At 37.3% G+C, this 24,667-nt stretch overlaps 1 protein-coding gene across 6 annotated transcripts in view; it reads left to right on the top strand.

Annotated features, from left to right (window-relative positions):
• The window catches only part of LOC114158496 (cAMP-specific 3',5'-cyclic phosphodiesterase 7B), a 31,990-nt gene extending 9,343 nt beyond the window's left edge, over positions 1-22,647 (top strand). For 4 of the 6 annotated variants that reach the window (XM_028040059.1, XM_028040058.1, XM_028040060.1 and 1 more), the window contains 13 exons: positions 2,566-2,655; positions 2,854-3,017; positions 3,122-3,185; positions 3,379-3,474; positions 4,116-4,216; positions 5,650-5,781; positions 5,880-5,971; positions 6,664-6,808; positions 7,378-7,474; positions 7,632-7,712; positions 7,782-19,123; positions 19,222-19,297; positions 21,212-22,004. In XM_028040059.1, coding sequence (XP_027895860.1) covers positions 2,566-2,655; positions 2,854-3,017; positions 3,122-3,185; positions 3,379-3,474; positions 4,116-4,216; positions 5,650-5,781; positions 5,880-5,971; positions 6,664-6,808; positions 7,378-7,474; positions 7,632-7,712; positions 7,782-7,999 — 1,280 coding nt within the window. In that variant the 3' untranslated portion in view covers positions 8,000-19,123; positions 19,222-19,297; positions 21,212-22,004. Of the gene's footprint in view, positions 1-2,565; positions 2,656-2,853; positions 3,018-3,121; positions 3,186-3,378; positions 3,475-4,115; positions 4,217-5,649; positions 5,782-5,879; positions 5,972-6,663; positions 6,809-7,377; positions 7,475-7,631; positions 7,713-7,781; positions 19,124-19,221; positions 19,298-21,211 lie in introns of all 6 variants that reach the window. The other 2 variants (XM_028040057.1, XM_028040056.1) reach the window with 2 other exon arrangements.
• The last annotated feature ends 2,020 nt before the right edge of the window (positions 22,648-24,667 follow it).

Here is a 24,667-nt window from a genome sequence, read left to right as displayed (position 1 = left end):
ATTTATTTTTTTGTCTCTTTTTTACATGTAAGAAAACTTCTTCATGTAACTTCTTAAATTTAAATTTGGAGGGATTTTTCTTTAAACAAGTCATCAAAAAAATTAACCCAGACAATTTTATTATCCATCTTTTAGACTACATTTTATCAGGATCACCTGGTCGTCATTAGCGTTCTCTGAGTCTGCAGTTGTTTTCTTGACAGCAACAGCAAGTTTCAGAAGGATACTCTACAATGTTTTTAATATCTGATTTTACCCATGAAGATGGAATCTTCTATGAACTCACATTTTGATCAGTTGACGATATTTTCATGTGAAGCAGTTTGGTGATCTGCTAGGCTAACACTGGCATGTTTACTGTCTGTTTTGATATGAAGCATTGGCAAATTATTTTCTCAACATGTTTTGTTGCAGTTGGTTGTGTTTGGACAAAACGGGAAGCAAAAGTTGTTCTGCTTCATGCCTAGCGATTTCCTTCAAATCACCTGTGATTTAATGATAGTGTTTCAGCTGAACTCACGATTCAAATATGGACTGGAGGCTGCAGCAGCCAAAACAGTAATTGTAGAAGGTAAACACTAATTATTTGGGAAAATCCAGATTTGTAGGATGATATGCACAAGCTATATCATAGTACGATAGCCATGGACTGAAAAATAGACCAAAGTTTTTAAAAACGATCACTTCAAATTTGACCATAACGAACACAACCAATTAGAGCCAGGAGAAGGATCTTAGTGCTGCCAATCAATGTTGCTCAATGTGCCAATGGTGGAGAAACAACTTAATATTCCAGGAAAATAATTTTTCCACCTTCACTGACCTTTAGAAGATTTAAGAACGTTTATGTTTGACTTAATGTCAAAGTAAGAAAATGAGAAGTTCTGCGTCTTCTTATTGACTGTGTATTAATCTCAGACTCAGCTATAGTTTACACAATAGTTTTTATAGTTTATTATTAACATATAGCTGTATAGATGCATCACATGCATGTAAATAAAGGAGCAACAGCTGCAGGCAGAAGGAAAGATCATCTGCTTCTGTGTATTCACAGCAGGTAGATTTGAGTTTTAGCATCGCTCAGTATGGCATCATTTTAAAAAGTAAAAACAACACCAAACCACAGTTTGTGCCACTAACACCCACAGACACAGTGAAGCCTGCATATTTCGATCAGCTCCATGTGTCAGTATGTGTGCCAAATGTACACTCATGTTTTTGCTTCTCAAACTGGGATTTAACCTCATTTGTATGTGTGTGTACACATACCAAATGAGTGTTAATGTTTGAGCATGTTGGCGCTTCCTTAAGCACACTTTCTGATTGACTCTCATTTTTATCGTAAATGACCCAGTTCTGTGCCGCACGAAAACAATGACCTAGTTACTGCCAAGCTAAGGGAAGAGAAAGGGACAGAGGAGAGAGGCGGCTGGCGAGACGGAAGCATTGGATCAGATGGAAGGAGGAGGATGTAAACACAGGAACCAGAACTAAAAGAAGAATTGGGGGAAAATGGAGCAGAGAAAGGAGAAGAATCAAGTGCTACAGAGAGCTGGAGGAGGCTGATTGTGTGAATGAATGTGGTTGTCTGTAATCTGGAGGTGTGATGTGTTTCTGGCCTGTTTACCAGAAGATGTATTTTGTCCTCATCTTCTCTGCCAACGCTCTGGATTAAACAAAAAACTGTTCTTCCCCGTTTGCTTCTTTTGTTGCCCAAAGTAGGCCATTTGACAACGATGAGTCACTTTTCTGTGTATTTGTTCATGCTGCTGTGCATGCCAAAGTAGGATGTTGTACCAGTTTTCTCCAAAGTTGACAAAAGTGATGCCTTACTTCTTCCATGCTGAATGATTTCTGAGGCTGCACTTTGAAGGCGGGATCTGGCACGTCCCGGCAGTTGCCACAGTGACAGCAAAGCCATAGCCAGCTGCTTTTAACGGCAGTCACTGAGGTGATGTGAACTGGCAACCTTGGGGATAAACTACGCTCCAGTTCCTAACTGCTGATCTATAAATTATTCATTATCCCCATAGTTTTCAGACTGTTCAAGTGAAGATTTTGTGTGTGTGTGTGTACCACGATTTGAGACCTCATTCTGTTTTATCTTGTTTGTCGCTGGCCTCTGGGTGTGTGAATTGCTCATATTTTCTTCAGGATTCTCTGTTATTTGTTGTTGTTGTTTGTTCCTAAATCTAGAGCTTCCCCAGCAAGTAAAGGCCTGGAGATATTTTTGAATAATTAAAAAAATCAATAATTTCTAACACTACTTAAACATGATATAATTTAGGGTCACATGTATGCATTGTGTTGTTTGATCAAAAAACGACTGTCAGGTACTTCCATACCTTTTTGACTAATTAGACTTCTTGCTTGGGTTTGGACATTTCTTGTCCAAACCCAAGATGCTGCATGAAGATTTATGAATTCATATTTTATATACATACATGCAGCAATATTATCCTTTTAAAACACCACTGACACTTCACTTATTGTGTTACCATTTTATCTTTTTATTTATTCTTGCTGGGTTTTTTTTAATCTGGCTCTTCTCTTTCTTTCTGATAGCTGATGGCAGGCTGAACGCCGGTCATGCTGGTGTGTTGCTGGCTGAGAGACGAGGTTCTTACCCGCCGATTGATCTGCGGATCCTGAAAAGTACGATTCCTAATTGTCTCATATATTTTATGTTCACATCCATGAGACCATGGTTTAAGCTGTTTACTATTTAAATATTGATTATTTTATAGATAGATGTATAGATAGATGAAGGACATTATGATGCATCAGTGAAGATGGTTTGACTTTTACAATTTTTTAAATGCAATTTTTATTTATTAATTTTTTTTAATTTAGCAAATTCACGGCCAGGGGAGGTCGAGTCCGGCACAAGAAGAAAGCTGAAGCGTCTGTTAAGCTTCCAGAGATACTGCCATGCCTCCAGGTTGTTGAGGGGATTAATGCCTCACACTCCCGGGTCCCTGCACTTGCTGGATGATGACTACTTGGGACAGGCAGCTGTGAGGGCACAAAAACGCATTTCCATGCAAACAAAGATGCACATGTAATTTTTAAGATCTTTTGCAAATAACAAATCAACTCTTATAAATGTCTGTCTTCACAGCACATGCTCTCAAAAGTAGACACATGGAACTTTGACATTTTCCTCTTCGATCGTCTTACAAATGGTGAGATTATTTTAATCTGACATGACTGCTCGTCCGTCAGTTTAACAATGTCCTTCACCAGCTAAATCTATGTTCTGTTATGTATTTTATCATGATCCAAGTCTATATGCCTTTTTTATATTTGGGGATGATTATGTTTGTATAGTCCGATGGATTGAAAGATACAATTATTATTTACAATTTATCTGTGTAGGTAACAGTCTTGTGACTCTGATGTGCCATCTCTTCAATGTTTGTGGATTGATTCACCACTTCCAGCTGGACATGGTTAAACTACACAGGTTTCTTGGTAAGCTAGCAGAAGACTTTTGCTGCTATGTTTGTTTGCTCTTCCAGCAATGACGGCTAAAATAATGTCTTTATCTTTTCTTCTTCCTAGTTTACATTAGTTGACGTTTAAATTTACATGACTGCTAGTTGACAGCTTTAAAACTGTTTATATAGAGTCTATTAGACTCATTCACAGTGACACTGTATTTATAGCACATTTAAATAGCTGGCCGAAGTGCTTCACTAAATATAAAATCAACCAAAATTTATTCAGTGAAATATTGATTATAACAACCAATAAAACATAAGCATATAAATAACAATTATAATTAATAAAAATAATTGTGATAAATAAACCAGAAGTGGAGCTGTAAATATCTAACATAAAAAGGACTTATGACCAAATTCTTGCTTTTTTTTTACTGAATCGTTTTGGTAATAATGTGACCCTTTTAAAATTCTCTGAAAGAGTTGCTATGTTTTTGGTGTTTTTAGTGTGGGTATTTTTTTTTATACCAAATACTTAACATATTTCCCAATACAATTCTATGAGAATAATGCCTGCATTATCGTGTGTTTCAACTAACCGGAATAAACAGAGACCTTGTAGATTCGTTGTATTACAATCAGTGCTTATTGATAATTTACAATGTTTTGCAGGAATGGTGCAGGAAGATTACCATTCCCACAATCCGTATCATAATGCTGTTCATGCTGCTGATGTTACTCAAGCCATGTACTGCTACATAAAAGAGACTAAGGTAAACACACTCTTTTCCTGTCATGCCCATACTGCAAAGCTTCAGCTGGCCTGAGCTTCTCCTTGACATAATCTATTAGCTGTGCTCCCAAAGGGACGTCTCCCGCTCACTTGTACTCAGTGACACATCCATCTAGAGCTCAGAGATTCTTCTGAAGCCCTCTGACCAGATTAAGCGTCTCTGCATCTTTCCCCTTATTCAGTAATTGCTTTTGTTGCTCCAAGAGGCATTTTGTGATTAATCTATTTTGTTAAAAGCACTAAATGAAATTCAATACGGCACGCTAACCTGTATGTTGAAGATAACAAACACTCTCTGAGAAAAAGCAAGTCTGCATTTTCACTAATCAATACTTCATGCTATGATGCATAATGAGGCTGGATCTTTGGCCACCTGTAACGACGTCAGCTTTGTTTTTTTTAGATAAATTTGGAAGTAAACCAAATTTAGATAAGACGTGACTAACGATCCCATTTCTCTTAGCCATTCTTCAAAATGGGAAATTCAAGAAAATTGGACATTGAACTATTGGCAGGTGTTAGTTGATTTTCACCTGTCAAGAAACAGATTTGCTTTGGTAACACTTTATTTGCCGGGTTGTGAAAAAGGCTGTCATGACACTGTCATAAACATGACATAACACCTGTCATGAACATAAATAAGTCTTCATGAATATTTATGACTGTTGTCATAAAGTGTCATTCGGTAAATCATGACACTTTTAATACAAAGTTACATTATTCAAAATGTATTTGTTGTGACAACTTGACATTAACCAAGAAATCATGATCCGACATAAACTTGTTATAAAAGTATTACCGATTAAACTTTAGCATTAATAACATAAAACTACATAATTTTTCAAGTTTAATCAGTAATACTTTTATAACAAATTTATGTCAGATCATGATTTCTTGGTTAATGACAAGTTGTCATAACAAAGACATTTTGAATAATTTACCAAGTGACACTTTATGACAACAGTCATAAATATTCCTGAAGACTTACTCATGTTCGTGACAGGTGTTATGTCATGTTTATGACAGTGTCATGACAGCCTTTTTCACAACCCATCAAATAAAGTGTTACCCTTGCTTCTTACCTAAACTTACCCAAATGTAGAGTCAAAGCAGTTGTGAAAGTCTTATTGTTACTGTAACCATGGCAAAGAAGGTGGGACAAGGACCCAATCTAATCTTGCTTCCTAATTGTCAAAAAATCTTGTTTTTAGTATCTTTCAAATTTGACATGTTCTATTTAAAGGTTTTGCTCACATGCTTTGGGTTATTTGACAACTTAAATAAACTTTACATTAACCAGAAATTGAATGTTTGACAAAATAGACACTAAGAATTTAGATTAGCAATGATTTCTCAATTAGATTTTTCACAAGGATCTCGCTTGGAGATTCTCAGATCATTTGTGTTTTGCAGCTGGCGGAGCAACTGACTCCTCTGGATGTTTTCCTGGGTCTGATGGCAGCAGCAGCTCATGACGTGGATCACCCTGGAGTCAACCAGCCTTTTCTCATTAAAACCAGACACCACCTGGCATCCCTCTACCAGGTAAACACAAGCAGGTGGATGGGTGTCAGCATCTGGGTTTACCTGTGGTGTGTTTAGTGTCAGAGGAGCAGAGACTGAATGACATTCCTGCTGTACAGAACACCTCTGTGCTGGAGAGCCACCACTGGAGATCCACCGTGGGCATGCTCCGAGAGTCTGGTCTGCTGAGCCATCTGCCGGCTGACATGTCGTAAGAACACTCACCTTACTTCATCTGATTTTTAATCATAATATTTTATGATTTGGTTTTAGAAATCTTCTTTTTAGGTTTGCTGTTTTTATATACTTTTAGAATCTGATCTTTTGGGCAAGTTTTCTACCTTATTTAGAAGGATATCTTGTTATCTACAAAAACCATGCATATCTCCCAGCACCTTTTTACTAGATTGTATGTCTTAAAAGCACTGCAATTACTTAAAGTTTACGCATTAATGTTTGGAATATGTTACTGTTTTGCACATTGCAAATCTAATTTCAACAAACACAGTACACTAAAAACCTTGGACACCCATGAAGTCAAGGTGAACCCTTTTGGGAAGTTTTAGTTTGAGGGAGTGTTTTTCCTCTTACTATCTGATAAGTATTTATTCTCTCTCACTGAAATAACAAACTAAATTTAAAGGTTGGATTTTTCTTATTGTTTTCGTTGTAGCTGTAGGTTTTCTTTTCATATAAATAAGTTTAGCATAAAAATAGAACTTAGTAGCAATTTTCACTGGATAAAGTAATGAAAGGATTTCATGTGGCTTTTCTTTTAGTCTTCACATGAATGTCTTTGACCAGGAAAAATAAGATAATTTGGCTGTTAAAGGGAAGGCATGGTGTATGAAACTTGTAGCAGGCGAAGTAGAGCTCATTGGTTTGTCTTCCTTAACTGTACAGGCAGGACATAGAGCAGCAGCTGGGTTCTCTCATCTTGGCTACAGACATCAACAGACAAAACGAATTCCTGATAACTCTCCGAGAGCATCTGGACAACCAGGATATGGACCTTCAGCTGGCCACACACAGGCATTTCATACTTCAGGTATACTGCCTTTTCCCCTTCAAATGTACTGTTTGAAACTAGATATTTACAGATAAAAAGACACATGAGACACTCTAAGATGCCTGAAGTAATTATATGCAAGCATAAACATCATGGAAATGTCCGCCCAGTATGCTGTTCAGGAAAGAGAGTTTGGTTCTGTGTACCTGAGATGAATGTGTTTCCATGGGAGTGTTATCATCTACAGAGTAATGATAAGGATACCTAAAACCTTCAACCCAAGTCATGAAGCTTTAAATGCAGTTCTGTTACTAAGGAAATATATGTAAAATTCTAAACTTAGAGAAATTAAAAATAAAATTCTCTTGATATGCCAATATTTAACGAGTTGAAATAATTTCCATGCTCATATAAATGGGAAACATTTAGTCTGATTTTTTTCTTTGTGTCACAGTGAAGAAAAAGGTTGTGTGTAATTTTATACAGTGTGTGTAAGCATGTAGATTCAACTGTATGGTATCCAAATGATAATTTTCTCACACAGCTTTAGTAGTAGACCTCCATATTGTTGTGACATGTTTGTATTCATTTCTCTTATTTTCTTCTAGATTGCCCTGAAATGTGCTGATGTGTGCAACCCATGTCGGGAGTGGGAGCTGAGCAGGCAATGGAGTGAGAGGGTGTGTGAGGAATTTTATAGGCAGGGTGAGTAAACTTTGAAATATCAGATTTCAAACTAGAGTTAGTATTATGGTGTGCTGAAGAAGATGTGCATTTTAAAATGCCAACTCTATGCACTTTATTTCACTGTTTGTTCTTGTTGCAACTGTTTTTATCAATTCTGTCTTTGTTGACCTGGAAGGTGACCTGGAAAGGAAATTTGACTTGGAGATCAGTCCTTTGTGTGACCAACAGACAGACTCTGTGCCAGCCATCCAGATTGGTAAATCCTGTTTAATAATCAAGACAGTCTCATTAAATAGCCCTTATTAAGGAGTTTCACATCTTTCAGGTTTTATCTCCTACATCGTGGAGCCTCTGTTTGAGGAGTGGCAGCGCTTCACTGAGCCCAGCATGCTCAGCCAAATAATGATGGGGCACCTGCACAAGAACAAGGCTTGCTGGAGCCGACTCAGATACGTACACACACTTGCAGAAACAAAAACTCACCCCCATGTCGAAGAGCCTGAGCCTGAAGGAGGACAAGAGGAGGCAGAGGACATCCCATAATGTCTCTCTTGTTGCTCTGATGGTTTTTAATCTCCAGCATACATGGAGGGGAGACGTTTTAATCCAAATCCATGTTTATTCTCCAGCACGTTTGTTTCCACAGCTGGTTGCCCTTACAGTGAGAGCACTGGAAGGCAGTGTGGCCAGGAAACAAGAAGTATAGCTCCCCCTGGTGGAGCTGTGGTTGAATGTAGCATTGCAGGAGAAACAGAAATGGAAGTGGATTTACTGAGGAGCAGAATGATCTTAGTAAGAAAAACAAATGTGGACATGCTTTTGTTTGTAACTTTGCGCTCAAATAGAACTAAAAGGTTAACTAGTTAACATGTGTTAACTGAGGGTTCAGATGTGAATTTTAACATGGGTTTAGTTGGCATAATAGTGATAAGAACAATAAAAATGAGACGTATTTAAAAGCCAGCTGGACTTTGCTGAAAAAATATGACAGAATAACAATCTCCTCACATCCTTTATTGTTTTTAAAATTTAAAAATGCTTGCACTCTTGTACAATGTTTTTTCATGTCTTTATCTCACTTGTCTACCTTTCACTGAAGTGCGTTTTTAACTCTTAGCTTTGAGTCGTTATGTCGAGGTACTGTACACTTTAACATCCAGCATGTTCTCGGCGTAAGACTGACTCAGATCATCAATTTAAATAATGACTCACACTAAAAGTGGCTTAGGTCAGTGTTGCCGGCTTGATGTTTCATTGTTGAGCTGAATCATCAACTTGAAGAGCCAAATAAAAAAAAAAGGTTTATCTTCATATTATAAGTTGTATAAACTGTATATACTGTGATGAATAACCTGAACACTTCACATGCCAAAACCTTTTTATCTCTGTACTCTGTAAGTCACTTGAAAATGTAACTCTTCTCACTTTTCTCTAAAAGCCAACTGGATTTAATCACAGCCTCACTTTACAAGCTCATACACAACAAAGCCTTAACAGCCGCTTGGTCTGTCAGTAAAAAAAAAAAAGGGTTTTCTGATCAATATGTTTCATATTAAAGTTTCTGCCTCTTGTTCTTCAGCCATATCAGCACTGAAACACCGGCTCTGTACTGTAGCATCTTGTTCCTGGTTGGTTTTTCACTCAGTATCAGGGTCAGATTTGGCATCTCAGAACTGTGAAGTATTGTCAAGGTGTTGGTGTACTTTTATAACACATTAGCTCTGCTATGTAAGGCTTTTGTTTGAAAAATGCTTCCATCTTACTACACTTTGAGCAGGTCCTGTGTGCTGTATTTCTTAGGTTGATGAAGAAACACTGATGTCTTTACTTAAAATATACATTAGCGAGGGATGTACTGATTTAGGTTTTGTGTCCAAATTCCAATTTTTGTTTTTGTACAGCTCTGACATAGCCGGTGCTGTACACCATTCTGCTTTTAGCTAGTTTCCGTTTTTCATTTAATTAGAATCTAAAAGTATTCTAAATGTTTTTTTGGCCTTTTATCCTTGTGTAAAAAGCATGAGTTATTATTAAACAGGGTTTACCTTTATTTTAGTGCAAAAAGAAATTATATGGAGTTCAAATATTAAGCTGTTTTTAGTACCCTATATTAGCAGCTAGAATAGTTAGCATTCGTAGCTGTGAAAGGCCTAGAGCAGTGCTTCTCAAACTTTAACTCCTCAGTAAATGTTACGTTTTCCAAGTACCTCCATCTTTATCGAGATGTAGTTGGACTTTTTAAGTTTGTTATGTTAAACAAAAAAGGATTAATCACCTCGCTCTGGTAAATAATACAATGCAAAACAGGTGAAATTTCCAAGCTTTATGCTTGGAGAAAATTAACAAAAATGACCATTGAAGTTTGGAGTTTCTCACATACCTTGACTTCAGAATCCACTATGGTTGTCTTGCACATACATCATGTTCTTAGATGCTGTAAATACTGTTTATTTTCACCTCTAAAATGTGGTTATTAGTTTCTATTAGTAATAATACCTTGACTACTTGATATTCATATCATAGTACTTAGAAAATCCCATTGGTTTTCAAAACTCAAAGTGGTGAAGTTTTGAAAACCAGTATGGGCAATATGGTCTTATAATTGTCCATTGCAATATGTGATTAGATTGACATATTATTATTTTAAGCAATATGGGCTTAATTGCATCACCATATTTTGTCATATTTATTGCAACAACATTAAAGGCCTTTCACTAGCTACACCATCTACATTAAGCAGGGCCACTAAACAGCGTGCAAGAATTATAATAATTCATATTTTAAAATACTGATATTCACTGATTCCCTAATAGTTTAAGAATAGCAATTCCTATCATGTTGGGATTGGGTTGGGAGTGTTTGCAGACAGCACCAGTTCATAAATCACATTTCATACTGCAATATTTTCCCCCACTAACAATAAATTAAATGATAATAGGTGATCCCTACTTGGAACTGGAACATGTCTCTTGGGTTTAATGTCATTCCCAGATTTACATCTTGACTCCAGAGGTAAAGGGAACATGATCACCAGAGGTACTTTAGCTCCAGTTTGAGAACCATTGCTCTAGAGAACAATGTAGCCCATTATTTGCACTCTGATATTTACAAAGGGCTGCCAACATTTAAGCATGTTCAACTTTTCTGTAATATCTTCTTCCCTTCTGCCCAAACAATCCCTGTTTGCAGACTTCTCCCTACAGAAAACAAAAAATCATGTTTTAATGCTTCCTATGCCTTTTGTGCTTTCTCTGATATTGTTTGGTACATCTCAGTGTTACTGTACATAGCTAACTATCACTCTATTTTTAATAAGTAACATATTCCACACCATATTGTGAATCCAAACACAATAGTGTTTGTGCTGTGTTATTATTCTGTTTATACTCCAAAGTAATATTTTCCAAGGTCCTGATTGGAAATACAACAATAACACCACCTGAAGTTTGAATTCCAACTTGGAAAATCAGAGATTTCTTTAAAGTTATTGAGCTAAAAATTCAAATAAAGCTCTTTTGCATAAAAAAACAGTTAAAGTTGTTGGGACACACTATTTTTAGTATTTCTGATGGTTGGTATCTACCATCACTCATATCGCTAATATAAGCTGTATATTAGTGATATACATAGAGATGTGGAACCTCTATTTGTAAACTTACCTTTAATGTCGGAAAGCATAAAAATATAAATGTGTTGTTATTGGAAAGTATTGCTTCTAGTAATTGGCTCTGCAAAAAAAATTGCAAATCCCACTGGTTTTCAGACATGCAGGTAAAATATTCAAGTATAGTTAGACATTATTTTGCCATCTTATTTCAAACCTATGGGATAAATCAGACAGCAATAGCTTTGGTCTGTTCATTGACTGGGAAGCTATCAGACTGTTGAGTTTCCAGAAGTCTATCACTGTTCAAGCTAAATATCATATAGAATCTGGTCACTAGCCAATTCCTATGTGCAACTGTATTTATTTGCTTCACTTAATGTTAAAGTATATGCTACCTGTTACTATAAACATTGGCTAAAAAGATATTTATGGGTAATATATATATAATGTCCATGGATGCACTGAGCCATGTGAAGATAAGGCTTTTGATAGCAGGTCATCCAGTATTTGTAAATACAAGTATAGAATATATGTATGTTTACCTCCCTGCTTTAAATATTGTATGACAGAGGTTGTTGAATTTAAGATTTGTTGCCAGCAGAATATGGTATAAAATTATGGGCTTGACGAGAAATGTTTGGTTAAAGTTATACAAGCTGCAATATCTGCCCCAGTTAAGAGGTGCAGTGCAATAACGTTAAACTCCTGTGTATAGTTCTGGCTTGTATACTTATGTCGGTTATATAACTATATATGTCTTTACAATGGCACTCTGCTTGCTGTGCTAAGATTTCCACTTTGTTCGAGCAGCACTGGTGCAAGGGGGAAGCACAGACAAAAAGGCCTCTGTAAACACTTGGCGGGGTTAAGTTGATCAAAGAGCGCAGTTGCCTCTTTGAGCAGCAGAAAGTGACCCGAAACACTGTTTCAGTCCTGTTTTGATTTTTACAGCTTCCAAACCTGAAAGCAGCTATGAACCGGGAACAAAGTGACACATCAGTTTCTGAATATGCTACCTAGCAAGTGCTCCAGATTATTCGCTATGAGTCATATATTTACTGTCAGTGCAGACCTGGTCCAGGCAACAAGCTTCAGGCTGCCTTGTTTTTGAATACCTCTCAGAATGAACACTGTTACAGGGTAACTGAGCCATACTGGTTATATTCAGCAGGACTAACATGTACTGTATGTTTGCATACAGGAGTAATATCAGCTTTACTAAAATCAGCATCTTAATGTATACCAGTAAAATGTGCAAGTTTAGTGTGAAGCTGTAACAATTTGTAATTTGGTACCATGAGATATTCAAATACATCTATTTCTGTTAAGTTCTTGTATTTCACTCTCTCCAAAAGAACAAAAAGGCTTTGCAAAAGTATCCATATGTCCTAAACTTAAACATAGTGTAATGCTACAACTACTAACTTTAATATACTTAATTGGGTTTTTTTTGTTATAAATCAGGACAAACCTCAAAGTGATTGTGAGTGAGGTGAAGATGAAATGATGTTTTCTTTAATGTTTTTTACAAATACAGATTTGAAAATTGTGGTGTATTTGGCCCCATCAGCCAATATTTTTATAAACAGAAATGTATCTAGTTATTACCCTTATGAGGTATCTCTGTACCAGCTGTGAACAACTGGAGACTGAAATGCTTGCTCATTATTTGCAAAATAGCTCAAGTTCAGATTTTACAAGCATTGTTTCCAAGTCTTTCCGTAAGTTCCCACAAAATCATGCTGCCACCATCATAGGAATGGTGTGTGCAGAGGTATTTGCAATGTTTAGTTAAAAATCTAATTTTGTCTTATCTAGCCAGAGCACCTTCTTCCATATTTATGCTGTCTCCCCCATGGTGTTGAGCAGACTTCAAACAGGAAATTGTGCTTTCAACAGTGGCCTTCTGCTTCCCGCTCTTTAGTATTAGGTAGGTATCCTCTGAAGGCCAGTTGGTTGGATTATCTCTAAGGGTATCAGATTTAAGGGGGCTGATTACAATTGCACACCATTTTTTTTATATAGTTAAAAATCATAGTTTCCCTCCCTTCCACTTCAGTTTTATTCACTACTCTTTCTTGACCAGTCACATAGAATCCCAATAAAATATATTGAAATTTGTGGTTGCAATGTGACAAAATGAGAAATTCAAAGGGTATGAATACTGTTGCAAGGCACTGTGCATTTTATACACTGTTAATTTGTAAGACGTTGACCTAATGCTTTAAATAATGCAATTCAAAGTTTGATTTTCTTCATTTTTTCGACTGTTTTCATGTTAAAAATATACAAAGTTTTAAACGTTTTTATAAACCTTGGGATATCTGCAGTAGAAGGACATTGATCGGTTTCATTTTTTAGGATTTCAAGTGTCTACTTTCTGGACTAACATTTTGTGCAGCGTGTAATCTTTCAATAGAAGCCCTTGGTGTCAAAAATGACTGTAAAAATATGTCAGGGTGGCTCACCTGATGTCTCTGTATACTTTTGGGCACTGTGAATAAAACAATAAAGTTTTTTTGTTTTTGAGGTAATTAAGATTTGTATGGACTTGTTTGTGTTTACCATCAAAAGTTTTAAAAGGAGGAAGTTGCTACATTCAAATGACCACTAGATGGCAACAAAGCAATTCTGGTGTGTAAGAGGCCTATGCAAAAGGGAGACCCACCATCCCGTATGGAAAGGGGGAGAGGCGGGGGCTCTCCACAGGGCCGTGTTTATAGTATAAATAGTTAGGTCACGTATGAATCAAAGTGATGATTTCTCTGATGTAACAGTAGCTTGGGGCTGTAAAGTTTATGTGTCAACAAGAAACTTTGGAGGCAAAGTTGTGATCGGTTGTAGTTTACAGGTCAAACAAAAGAGAGGATGAGGATGAATGAGTCACAATGTTGACTCTAGAAATTAAGATACTCTCTGACCGCTAATAAAAACTGAACTTCTCTGGTAAAACCTTCTGATAAACATAAGTGTCTCTTAAATAAAGAGCAAGAGTAAAGCTACTTTTTTTATACACAAGCGAAAGAATGTAGGGTGGTGTTCTTTGCAGATAAGTGTTGCAGCTAGCCTGTGTTTCCCTCATTTGCATGCCGTTGATTTGCAATGCAAATCAGGCTTGTAGATTGTGTAAGATGTGGGGTCTGCTAATAAATCACATTACACAGCGGTGGCTGACTTTTCTAAACTTTATCTTGTTCAGAGTTTCAACCAGAAGCCTGTATTAGATGCTAAAACAAGACTTTCTCTGTTCTCTGGGAAAATGTATCCAGAAAAATGTATCACTCATGACAAGAGACAAACAGTTACTTCCAACCGCAAGGACTTTAGGCAATATAACTTACATTTTTTATTGATTTTAAGATACCAAAGTTATGGTTATGACCTTAGTTGTCTCACTGGGGCATGTCATCAGGTGCCTATTCATGCTCCGTGTTCCACTCCCACTCACCCCCCAACCACACACACACACAAACACACGCCCATACAATTTAAGTAGAGTCAGTCAGCATTCATCCAGCATGTGTCACTATAAATATTGACACTGCAAACAAAGCCCCCTCTTTAGCCCCTTAAATTACACTCATTTAAACGCTCCCTTGGTAAAAACACGCGCGCTATCAGACCACTGCACAGATAAACATCTACCTCCGAATGTAACCCCTCATCTATAGCTGCGAGACGTGGGATTCACACCCGACTTTATAGATGTACATTTTTAAACCTAAAAAAAAAAGAAGAAAGAAATGTCAACTGTAATCTGTCTTGGCCCTGCAGCTCAAAGATAAAGAGGGCTATGTGCAGAAAGTGAAAAATGAAACTTGTGGCAATGATGTACGGCTTCTTTCTCAGTTCACATGTCTGGCTTCTGTGCTGTGCACCGAAAGGGTTAATCTCCTCTTGTTAGTCAGCATCCTCTTTTCTGTATTTTTTGTTTTGCCCTTTGTCTTTCCATTGTCTGGCACTTAATCTCCTGCTTTGAATAACTAAGATTTAGTGGGATCTTAATTCAGTTATCAACACCATGGCAACAGCTGCTAGAACAGTGTTTGCTCATCTGCCAGTAGCTCTTAGTTTAACAGAAATAAGAAATTACAGAATGGGATAAAGTTTCCACTTCGCGTTTCCCTCAACCACAGCCTCTAAGATGCCACATATCAATTTGTGGACCAGATTAATGAGCCTGTTTTCCCCAAACCAACTTCATGCAACTCTTATGAGCGTTATTGTCGAGCTTTCTGTTTACCTTAATATCCCTGACAGGCCATCAAAACTGTAGAAATATTTCAGCTCTGGACAAATTATTGTGCATTAGAGCCACCATTTATTTCTGCTATGAAAATGTGTCCAAGCCATTTCTCAAGACAAAAAGCCACTGAAGAAACTAATCTAATTTCTAAATTCAAAAGCTTGTCAGAGAGAGGCCAAGACCCAAGAACTTGTAACTGTCCGAAAACAAGTCATAGCAGTTTAGGCAAAGCTGTATTATGAGCCTTTACAGCCTTTAATGACATACTTTGCATGGTGTGAAAATTTACACAGGAAACATAAGTAGAAGTTAGTGCACCACCAATGGCCTTCCTACATACTGAGTACACAGCATGAAGAGTGGTGCAAAAAAAGAAAAATGTTTATTTAAATTGTTAATTTAAATAAAGAATGTTTTATATATTTTTGCACTGCATTGGTTTTATGAAAACACCTTTTGTTTTCTTCTCAGTATGTGTTTCAAACAGGAAGACCATTGGTGGCACACAGCTCCCTACCTCGATTTCCTTTATAAATATTTGTCAGTTTATGCATAAATAGTTAAGTAGAATTTGAGACAGTCTTTTGTGGATTTGTTCAATGCTTTAATGAAATTCAGAAGTTTACATACACTAAGATTGCTGTATCTTTAAACAATTTGGGAACTCGGCGATGATGATAACGACATGGCTTATTAAGATTCTGACTTGTTAACTGACAACATTAGAGTTAAATGTTTCAATTTGTAAATCCACTATCATGTAAATGATCAAATAAACTGCAATTTAAGTGAGTGAGGGAAAAGGAACATCAGCTCAATGACGAAGCTGGGAAATTAAAGCTTGTGGACAACAAAGTCAATGTTTTTCTGTGGCCATTACAAATCGGTGCTCAATTTATGAAACCAACTAAAAAGGCTGTGTGCACAATGCGGCCTACAAGCCTGACTCGGTTACACCAGTTCTGACAAGTTTCTGTAAATCTCTGTAAACTTCTTCTTAACTTACTTTTCCTTTCATCATATTAAAGCAAATCTGTAAAAATATTCACTCTTGTTATTTTGTCATTAAGGAGATGGAAATAATTCTGCTAATCCTGACTGACTCAAATCAGGAAAATCACAGTCATATTTCTTCTGGCCAAATCTTTTTAGACAGTGTATGTAAATATCTGGTTTGACAGGGGAAGAGCGCATAAAACACAAAAGGGTAGATGCTAATGCTAATCTTGCGGCTGTGTATGTGATTCATGCTCACAGTAACTAAAGCGTGCTCTAATCCTGATTACTTCTTAAAAAAGCATCTCTTCTTTTTGAGCATCTTTGCAGAAGGTGGTTTCCATGCAGCACATTGGTCGTATCATCAAATGATTAAAGTGTGCGCGTAGGGGGAGGAAAGGGTTAATTTCTCATGCAGTATTAAGATCTTCAACATCAACACCCACACATCAAGTGTAGAAGTTCACATTATATACATTACTAAATATGTACATTATTAATAAAGGTATTCCGGAAAATAAAAGGGGGATGGGAGGAAACAATATTTTGTGGCCCTAATGTGATGTTTTGTTTTTTGTTGCTGCTTATGGGATGATAAACAACATAGAGATCTGCCCTGTAGAGACACACCTGCCAGAGTTCATCTGTTCACCTTCAGTGTGTGGGAATCATGGCCAGTAGAGTGCTGTATACGTCTCATGCAACTACAGTTATTTTCATTTTAATTTGGTGCAAGCATATGCTTACTGACGGATTTGCTGACTGCTTCTGACAATTTGCATCTTCCAAAATATGTGCAAGCGTTTGTGGGCAGATGAGAGCAAGATAGATGGCACATATTAACCTTTGTTTGGCAAATTAATACCTAACAGAGGTCATGTTTTTTGTTTTTTTGTCACCGAAGCTGCTGCTGAAGTCTGTACACAGTGAAAGTTTCTTTCTGATTTGTGTTACAAAAACGTAATGGTTTAGGTAGGATGTTATGGTTTCCTGTCGATTTCTGACGTGTTCTGATCAGATCTATCCCATGGTTTGAACTTTGGACCTTTGTGGTATAACCTGCAACTACACAAAGGAGTCCTTTGGTGCACCTTTTGCAATCACTTGTTCATTTCTTTTAATATTAAAAGTAAATACCTTCAAAAAGCTAATTGGGAAAGTGGTCCTACTAGTGAGCTCAAATAGTATGTTCTTTTGTTATTTAAAGTTTATTTCTGCAAACATTGTTATGGACTTCTCTTTAGTGTTTTTCCATTTCTACTCAGTATTCCCTCCCTGGTTCACTGAGGAAACACGAGTAGCTTCCTGTAAATCATGTGCTTTCTTGTTGTATCAAGTGCAGCTCAACCTGCTTGGCCTGTTCCTCCAGCTCAGCATCATTAGTCAAAACCATATTGCTATCACCATTACACGGATACAGTCATATTGTTGCTCCTGTAAACACACGTTTTAGGTGTAGACTTATCCATGTGTGACTGTGTTTATTTTGTCCAGATTTGGGGGGCATGTGTAATGTTTGTTTGTGGTTTGCATGGCAGGGTTTTATGGTGGGATTCTTTTTTGCGGTTTGTGAACCTCTAACCACCTGAATACTAAAAAAAAAAATCACTTTTTTTCAGGTCACACTAGAGATGCTATGTGTTTTAGCAGAGAGCTGTTTGCACAAAAGTAATGAATATATGTATATAAATAAAAAAAACCAGCAACAAATGTTTTGTGTCATAGATTATCTTTCCATCTGAAAGGAAACCCCAGATAAACACAACAGCAGGAACTTAACAGAGGACACACAAAAAGGTTACCTTTAATGGTATTGAATTCCAAGTAGACCATGAAGAAAAGATTTATTTAAAAAAAAAGACTGCACAGTGACTACACAAAGCTCCTTTGTGCTTACTTTTAAATGTAAAAACAAAAATTGATTGGTTTGAAGGTAACAAAGTTATCTCAGCTTGTTACATAGCAGCATAAATGTTGTCAAAAATTAGAATAAAGTTGCTCAACTAACAAAAAAACTCAGTGCAGTTAGCCACTGCCTTAGCTAGCAATGTAGCACTGAAGTAAGATACATTAAAGGAGAATATTATGTAAAATCAACTTGCTTTCAGCTTCATATAATTTTATAATATTATTTCCTCATCAAAAACATGCCTGAAGTGTCGTGTTGACTCATTCAATTTCACTGCTTTTTGAGTATTATCTTGACATTTTGTGTCAAGATTTTTAAAAGATAGCTAATTTGATAGCTTTTTGGAAAGCTATCAAATTTATTTTTGAAATGTTCTGCTACTTCTAAAGACCTTATCCGTTTGGTCCATTCCATGACCTTGCCAATGACAGTTTGCTATTTAAAAAAATCTGACAAAAACAAGAGAAAGAAATAAAAGAAAGCTTTTAGCAAATGCCACTGTTTTATTTAATTTGTTTTGTTTGTGTCAGTAATATATTAAGGGAGAAACTGGCAGAAGTTTAGCGACTCCCTCTTTTTATTTAGCAAGCTATCACTGTTGAATTGATAAGAATTCCCTTCTCAGATTTGAAACTCCTGCTTAAGAACTCAAATTCAGCATACCAGAACAGCAGTAAAATATGCTATGATTAATTTAAGCAAGTCTAAGCATGTTTATTTGTTGGCTTGCTTATGTAACTTGCCTCTTGCCTTCTTTACATGTAAGTGTGTGCATGCATAGATGTTTATCTTGTGTGTCTTTGTGTTGCCCTATGATGGAGTGGTGACCTGTCTGTAGTGTATATACCCCACCTTTCACCCATTGACCACTGAACATGGGAAACCCCATCACAAACCTGCAAGAATTAAGTAAGTGTATTATAGTACATTCCAATGTTATTAATACTACTATTATACTATTTTATAATTTGCTGTGTAAATGTACATTTGTCATTTACATGTTTTAGTAGGATTTTATTTGATGGACACAGAAGCAGCCAAGAGGGCTATGCTCTGGAGGAGATTCAAAGATCCACAAATCAGGTGGGAGAATATGTCGACAAGATAATTACTAGTCATGCTCTCCACAACATTGGCTCGAATAGGAGAGTGGCAAGAAGAAAGTCCCAATTAATATTTTGCTGCAAGTCATGTAGGAGGCACATAAAGCATGTGGAAGAAGGTGTTCTAGTCAGACGAGAACGGAAAGTAACTTTTTTTTCCCCCTTTCCTTTTACAATGCAAAATGAAGTGTGGCAGGAAAAATAACATGGCCCTCATTCAATTGAGAATCTGTGGCAAGGTTTGAGAAATAATGGTCTCTGTTGTTGTCCATCTAACCTGACTGATTTTGAACTGCTTAATGAAGAAAGGGGGAAAAAGCTCAGTGAAATAATTGTAATTAATGTAGCAAACAACTGTACAAAATAAATGAGTTGAATGATAATGCTGTGACCTCAGCCGGTGATAGTTTAATGTCTATGAGAATGGCATAGTCTGTGGCAGCCAGCACTCAATAATTAACAGTATAAAATCCAAGGTGACCAAAAGACAGTAACAAAAAAAAAACGTTTGGGGAATCCAGGAATCTCCCTTTGTGCCAATTTGAATCTGCTACGTTCATTAACCGCATCCACCATAGTTAAAGACTTTGTGTGAACAACAGATGTATGAATAAAAGGAGATTAATGTCCAACTATTTTATCAGCCCTTATCCTGCTTGGCTTTTTTTTTCTTTTTTTTTTTTATTGTTGGATGGGATTCGGGAGTCTACCAGGGTAGGGGAATTCTGAAGAAGTTTGTTCTCCAGAGATCCGCTCCTGTTTTCCCATGCATCTTATTTGACAGGCAAATCCAATGCAAATCTACTGTGCTGGAGAGGAGGACCCACAAAGAGTTGGGAGACACGGTGTACACAGGAGGGTCGGTCAGTTCAAACATGGATGTGCGTGTGTGTTTTAGGGGTAAACCGAGCGCAGTGGGGGAGAGACAGAGGGACGGAGATGCTTTCAGGATCAAATCCCTCCTTGTCTCATGTCTGACATTAGCTTTGTTTGTGTGTGTGTTGTAAATTTACGCTGCAGATAAGCGTGATATTTTGCATTCGAGATTGGATAAGACTGTGTGTGAAAGTGTGCAAGAGTGTTCACATTGCATCACAAGAGCATGTGTGACACATGTACCTTCCTCTTTCTAGTTGCAAAACAGCCCTTCTTGTCGTTGCCTCTGCTTCCGCGTGTGTGTTTGTCTCGGTGTTGTGCATCTCCCTTCATTCATATGCAGCCCCGTAGTATAGTAGTGAAAACTGTGGGGAAGTTGTCACATCGAGAGGAAGCGTGTAGTAAAAATATGACAAGATATGCCGAGTATTGTTCACCTCATTGAAGGAGAGTTTCCTCTTTTTTTTTTTTTTTTTTCTTCTGTGAATGTGTTGTGGGTGTTTCTGTGTGCACTTCTTCAGAGGACGGCTGCGTGTTGCACACACTGGGATACACCTGCCACTCTACACACAAACGATGCACATAAACATGGCTTCATATTTACGTTTGCCGTTGTTCCTCCTGAATCAGACTTCCTCAAGAGAAGTTCTCCGGGATGTTGTTAAAGCGTGTAATAAAGATTGAAACTGCTTCCCAGTGAGAGTAAATCACTTGATTGTTTTATACTCCCTGAAGTCCAAGCATGACCTTTGCTGATCTTCCTTACTTAAATCGGTGATAAGATAACATATTCCACTGTGGATGCCATGACAAGTCCTTTAAAAATGTGCAAAATTACAACTATAAGAAAAATGACTTACAAATAGAGTTAGATCACAAGGGCGTCACTTGCATCGTCATTTGCTTTAGTCCTCGAATGCGCGTTGATTCAGCTAGCATGGATGATTTGTTGGTAAGTTCACTAATATTACTCTCTAATAAAACTCACTTCCTGCTGTCTTCTTTTGTGTCCGTTCAGAGATTGTCTGTGCAACTGAGGAAGGACGCTGGCTGTTCTGTCAGCTCAGTGTGAGTGCTCTGCAGTCTGCTTTACTCATTCTCTTGCTTCAAATGCCCAGACGTTTGGACACCACACCTCTCCGCGCGCTTGTCATTCTAGCTCTCTCTTCACATGCCGGCCGGCATGGTTGATTTTAGACTACACAATATGTAAGGTGTACTACTTAATTTAGGAAGCAAGATAAGGATGTGATATTTTTCTACCTCTCTGAAGGCATGTTTCGCTCTGAAAAACAGACAATCTGGAAGAACCTGCTTACTTCTGCTTATGGCTAATTTTCAGCTGCCAGTTTTCAAATTTTACAAGTACAGCCTGTTAATGCTGGAAATATGGATCAAATAATATGACTCATGTAGGACTTATTTGTCATGGTAAAGGGTGTGCAGATAATGTAATAGAAAGTGGATCATAATGAACACATTATGTGTGGGTGTTTGATAAGGATTCTTCCTGTTTTCCAAGCATGTTATGTTTCATTTTCACTGTCTTAGAAATGAGAATCACAACTGTCCAATTGAAAGTCCTTATGTATATATATATATATATGTATAAAATATATTACATTTTACACTTTTATTCAAGAAAAGTAATGTCTAACTCTTTCTTTTGTTCAGAAACTGATTTTTTTTCTCATTAATACATGTGTAAACAAATGTAAAACGATCATTATAATTCAAAGCACCAAATATTATTACTTAAGATGCAACATCTTGTCTGAAAAGAATGGAGGCGAATAAATCCATACTAAAGGGTTAGAAGTACTACTTAGTTGCTGTTTGGTCTACATGCAATTCCCTGTACGGTGGTATGTAAAACTTTATAGCTCCCTAATGGATTTGTTTCTACAACCCTTTTTTTTTTTTTTTTTTTTTTTGAGGTTCACTCTTAAATGTTTTAGATAATCACATAATTTTCACTGGAAAATCCCTATGTGAAAATATATTCTCTCCTCTTCTCAAATAATACATTTTCTGTGATTACCTAAAATCTTCTGGTTCAATTTTACTCACTACACCTGACAAAGGCCTGACAAATACCAGGCATGTAGAATCAAGAATACAAGAACCTGTTTGTCAACACAAAGTAGGCTAAGAGATCACAAATGGCAAGATATTATGCTATATGTGAAGAAAAAGGTATTTCCTCTATCAGTCAGGAAAAAGTTTTAAAAAAGCAATTTTTATGGCCCCATCCACATGAAAACATTTTTTTCTACAACAGGTTGTCTATTTGTACTTCCTCATACCTGTAAGTGGCGCTAAATGTGGAGTAAACGAGAATGGAGAACAACAAAGTGTGAGTGCAGTCGTTTCTGTGGAGTGACGACAAAATTGAGCTTCTTCTCCGTGTCTTATTGGATTCTAAGACTAATAAACTACAAGATGAACACGTCATTCGCCGTTGTTGTTATTATGTATAGTTCTGATGCACTTGGGGTTATAGTTCCAGATTCTTACTAATACATCAGCGTTTTTACAAAAGAGATGCTTTCAAAAACACTTTCAACCTGGAATCAGGGGGGCGGGGGGGGAGCTTAGGGTCCCCTAAAAAATATGGAAGCAGGGCACAAAAATTTTCTGATGTTGAAAAATGGCCCCCTACAGGTCAGGCCTTAGACTTTGCGACTCCAGTAAGAACTTTTATGTACAAATGGATAGAACATGGAGTAGCGGTGTACCTTTCAAGAGTGGTCGACCTGCAGAAATTATTCAGAGTTTATTGGCAAGTCACCCAGGATGTCCAGGACCCATAATAATATTTAAATCTCTGCAGGCCTGAATTACTTAAGATCAGTTTTCATGATTGAACAATAAGAAATAGCTGCAAGGATGGGAGATTTCTGCTGCAACATTGTTGATAAAAAACAAAGCCCTGTTTCAAATTTTTTGAAATCCATCTTAATGATCCTCAAGACTTCGAAAAAGCTATTCTGTGGAACGCCTTGCTGCATTTGGTGTAAAACTAACAGAATTTCATAAAAGGAACATCACACTGACAGTCAAACTTGTAAGTGATACTGTGTTTGCCCAGTGGTGCTGTTTTTCTTCAAGTCCTGGACAAGATCTTGTTGTAAATGAAACTTATAGTTCCTATGCTGAGACACACTTGAATTTTACAGCAGAACAATGCTCCAAAACACACCGGAAACACGCCTAGTCAAAGTCTGGACATAGGTCCAAATGAGATGGTGTGATGTAAGTTTAAGCAGGCTTGAAAACCCTTCAACTTAAAACTATTATGCAAAAATGTCTGTCCAAAGCCTTCAAGAAATGATCAACCTTTTCAATCATGACCAACATAAATTAGTTTCAAAGCATCATGTTGGAGCTGGGAAAAACAATAATTTCCACTAACCTCTCCTCCAATCCCTTCTTCCTCAACAAGGCACTTATTGAAAATCATGTGACTTCTTCAAAAGTCATTCACCAGACCTGAACGGGGAGTTCTTCAAATGCGGACTGTCATCGAATGTGAACAACAGGTGTGAAGTGAATCTTTTTGTCGTGAATGTGTGTTATTTCTACAAGACAGAGCCTAAAAAGAAACCCAGGATTTATATACATTTTGTGATTTAATCTGCATTCATCATAAAATTTTGTTTTTATTGATGCAGTTTGGACTAAAATTCCCTAATGTGAGCATAACTATAAGAAAGAGAAATAAAACATAGTATATCATTCAAAGTTGGCCCAAAAAACATGAATGAAGGAAAAATAAAGTCAAAGTGAAATAAAGCCTCAGCTTTGTAGACACAACCAAAACTACTGGATCCGGCTGAGCAGGAACAGGCGAGAGTATCCCAACTCAGGCTGCGAGTCCGAACACGATACCAGTCGTGACGGCGAGTCCCGGTTAGGAACAAGAAACGGGGGAGTGAGACTGGACCCGGAAAAACGGGATTCCTCTCTCATTGCTTGCTCACGGAGCAGCATACCTCTCCCAGACTTTCCCACGAGAAAAACCCCAGGCGTTTTTCGGTCCAGGTAAAAGGCAGGGGAAGAGAACTTAGCAAGGTGAAATATATATAGATAGAAACTACATAAAGTTGCAGGGGGGAAAATAGAATTGAGGGGGTTTTTTTGTTTATTTTTTTCTTAGTTGGAATGGCTGGGGGTCTGAAACACCATTCAGAAATCTGCAGGCGGACACCCACATGGATTAAATGTGAAATTTATGAGAAAACCACTAGATAGGCATCAGCTGGCCAGCTCTGGACCGCAAAGTTTTCATAACTGTCTGGGGAGTTATGTTCAGCTTAGAGACGAGCAACCGACACCTATTGGTTTTATTTGGATGTAAGTGAGAGTGACTAAAAAGGATAACATATCTGGCCTGATCCTCTTGTTCTTGTTTATCCTTTTCCACTTGTTTACACACACACACGTTTGTGCACTGGAAAAGAGGGGGTGTGGC

This window comes from Xiphophorus couchianus, chromosome 15, assembly GCF_001444195.1.
Source record: "Xiphophorus couchianus chromosome 15, X_couchianus-1.0, whole genome shotgun sequence".
NCBI classification, from domain to species: domain Eukaryota; kingdom Metazoa; phylum Chordata; class Actinopteri; order Cyprinodontiformes; family Poeciliidae; genus Xiphophorus; species Xiphophorus couchianus.
Note: the sequence above shows the minus strand (reverse complement) of the source record. Positions and strands in the feature narration are given on the sequence as shown.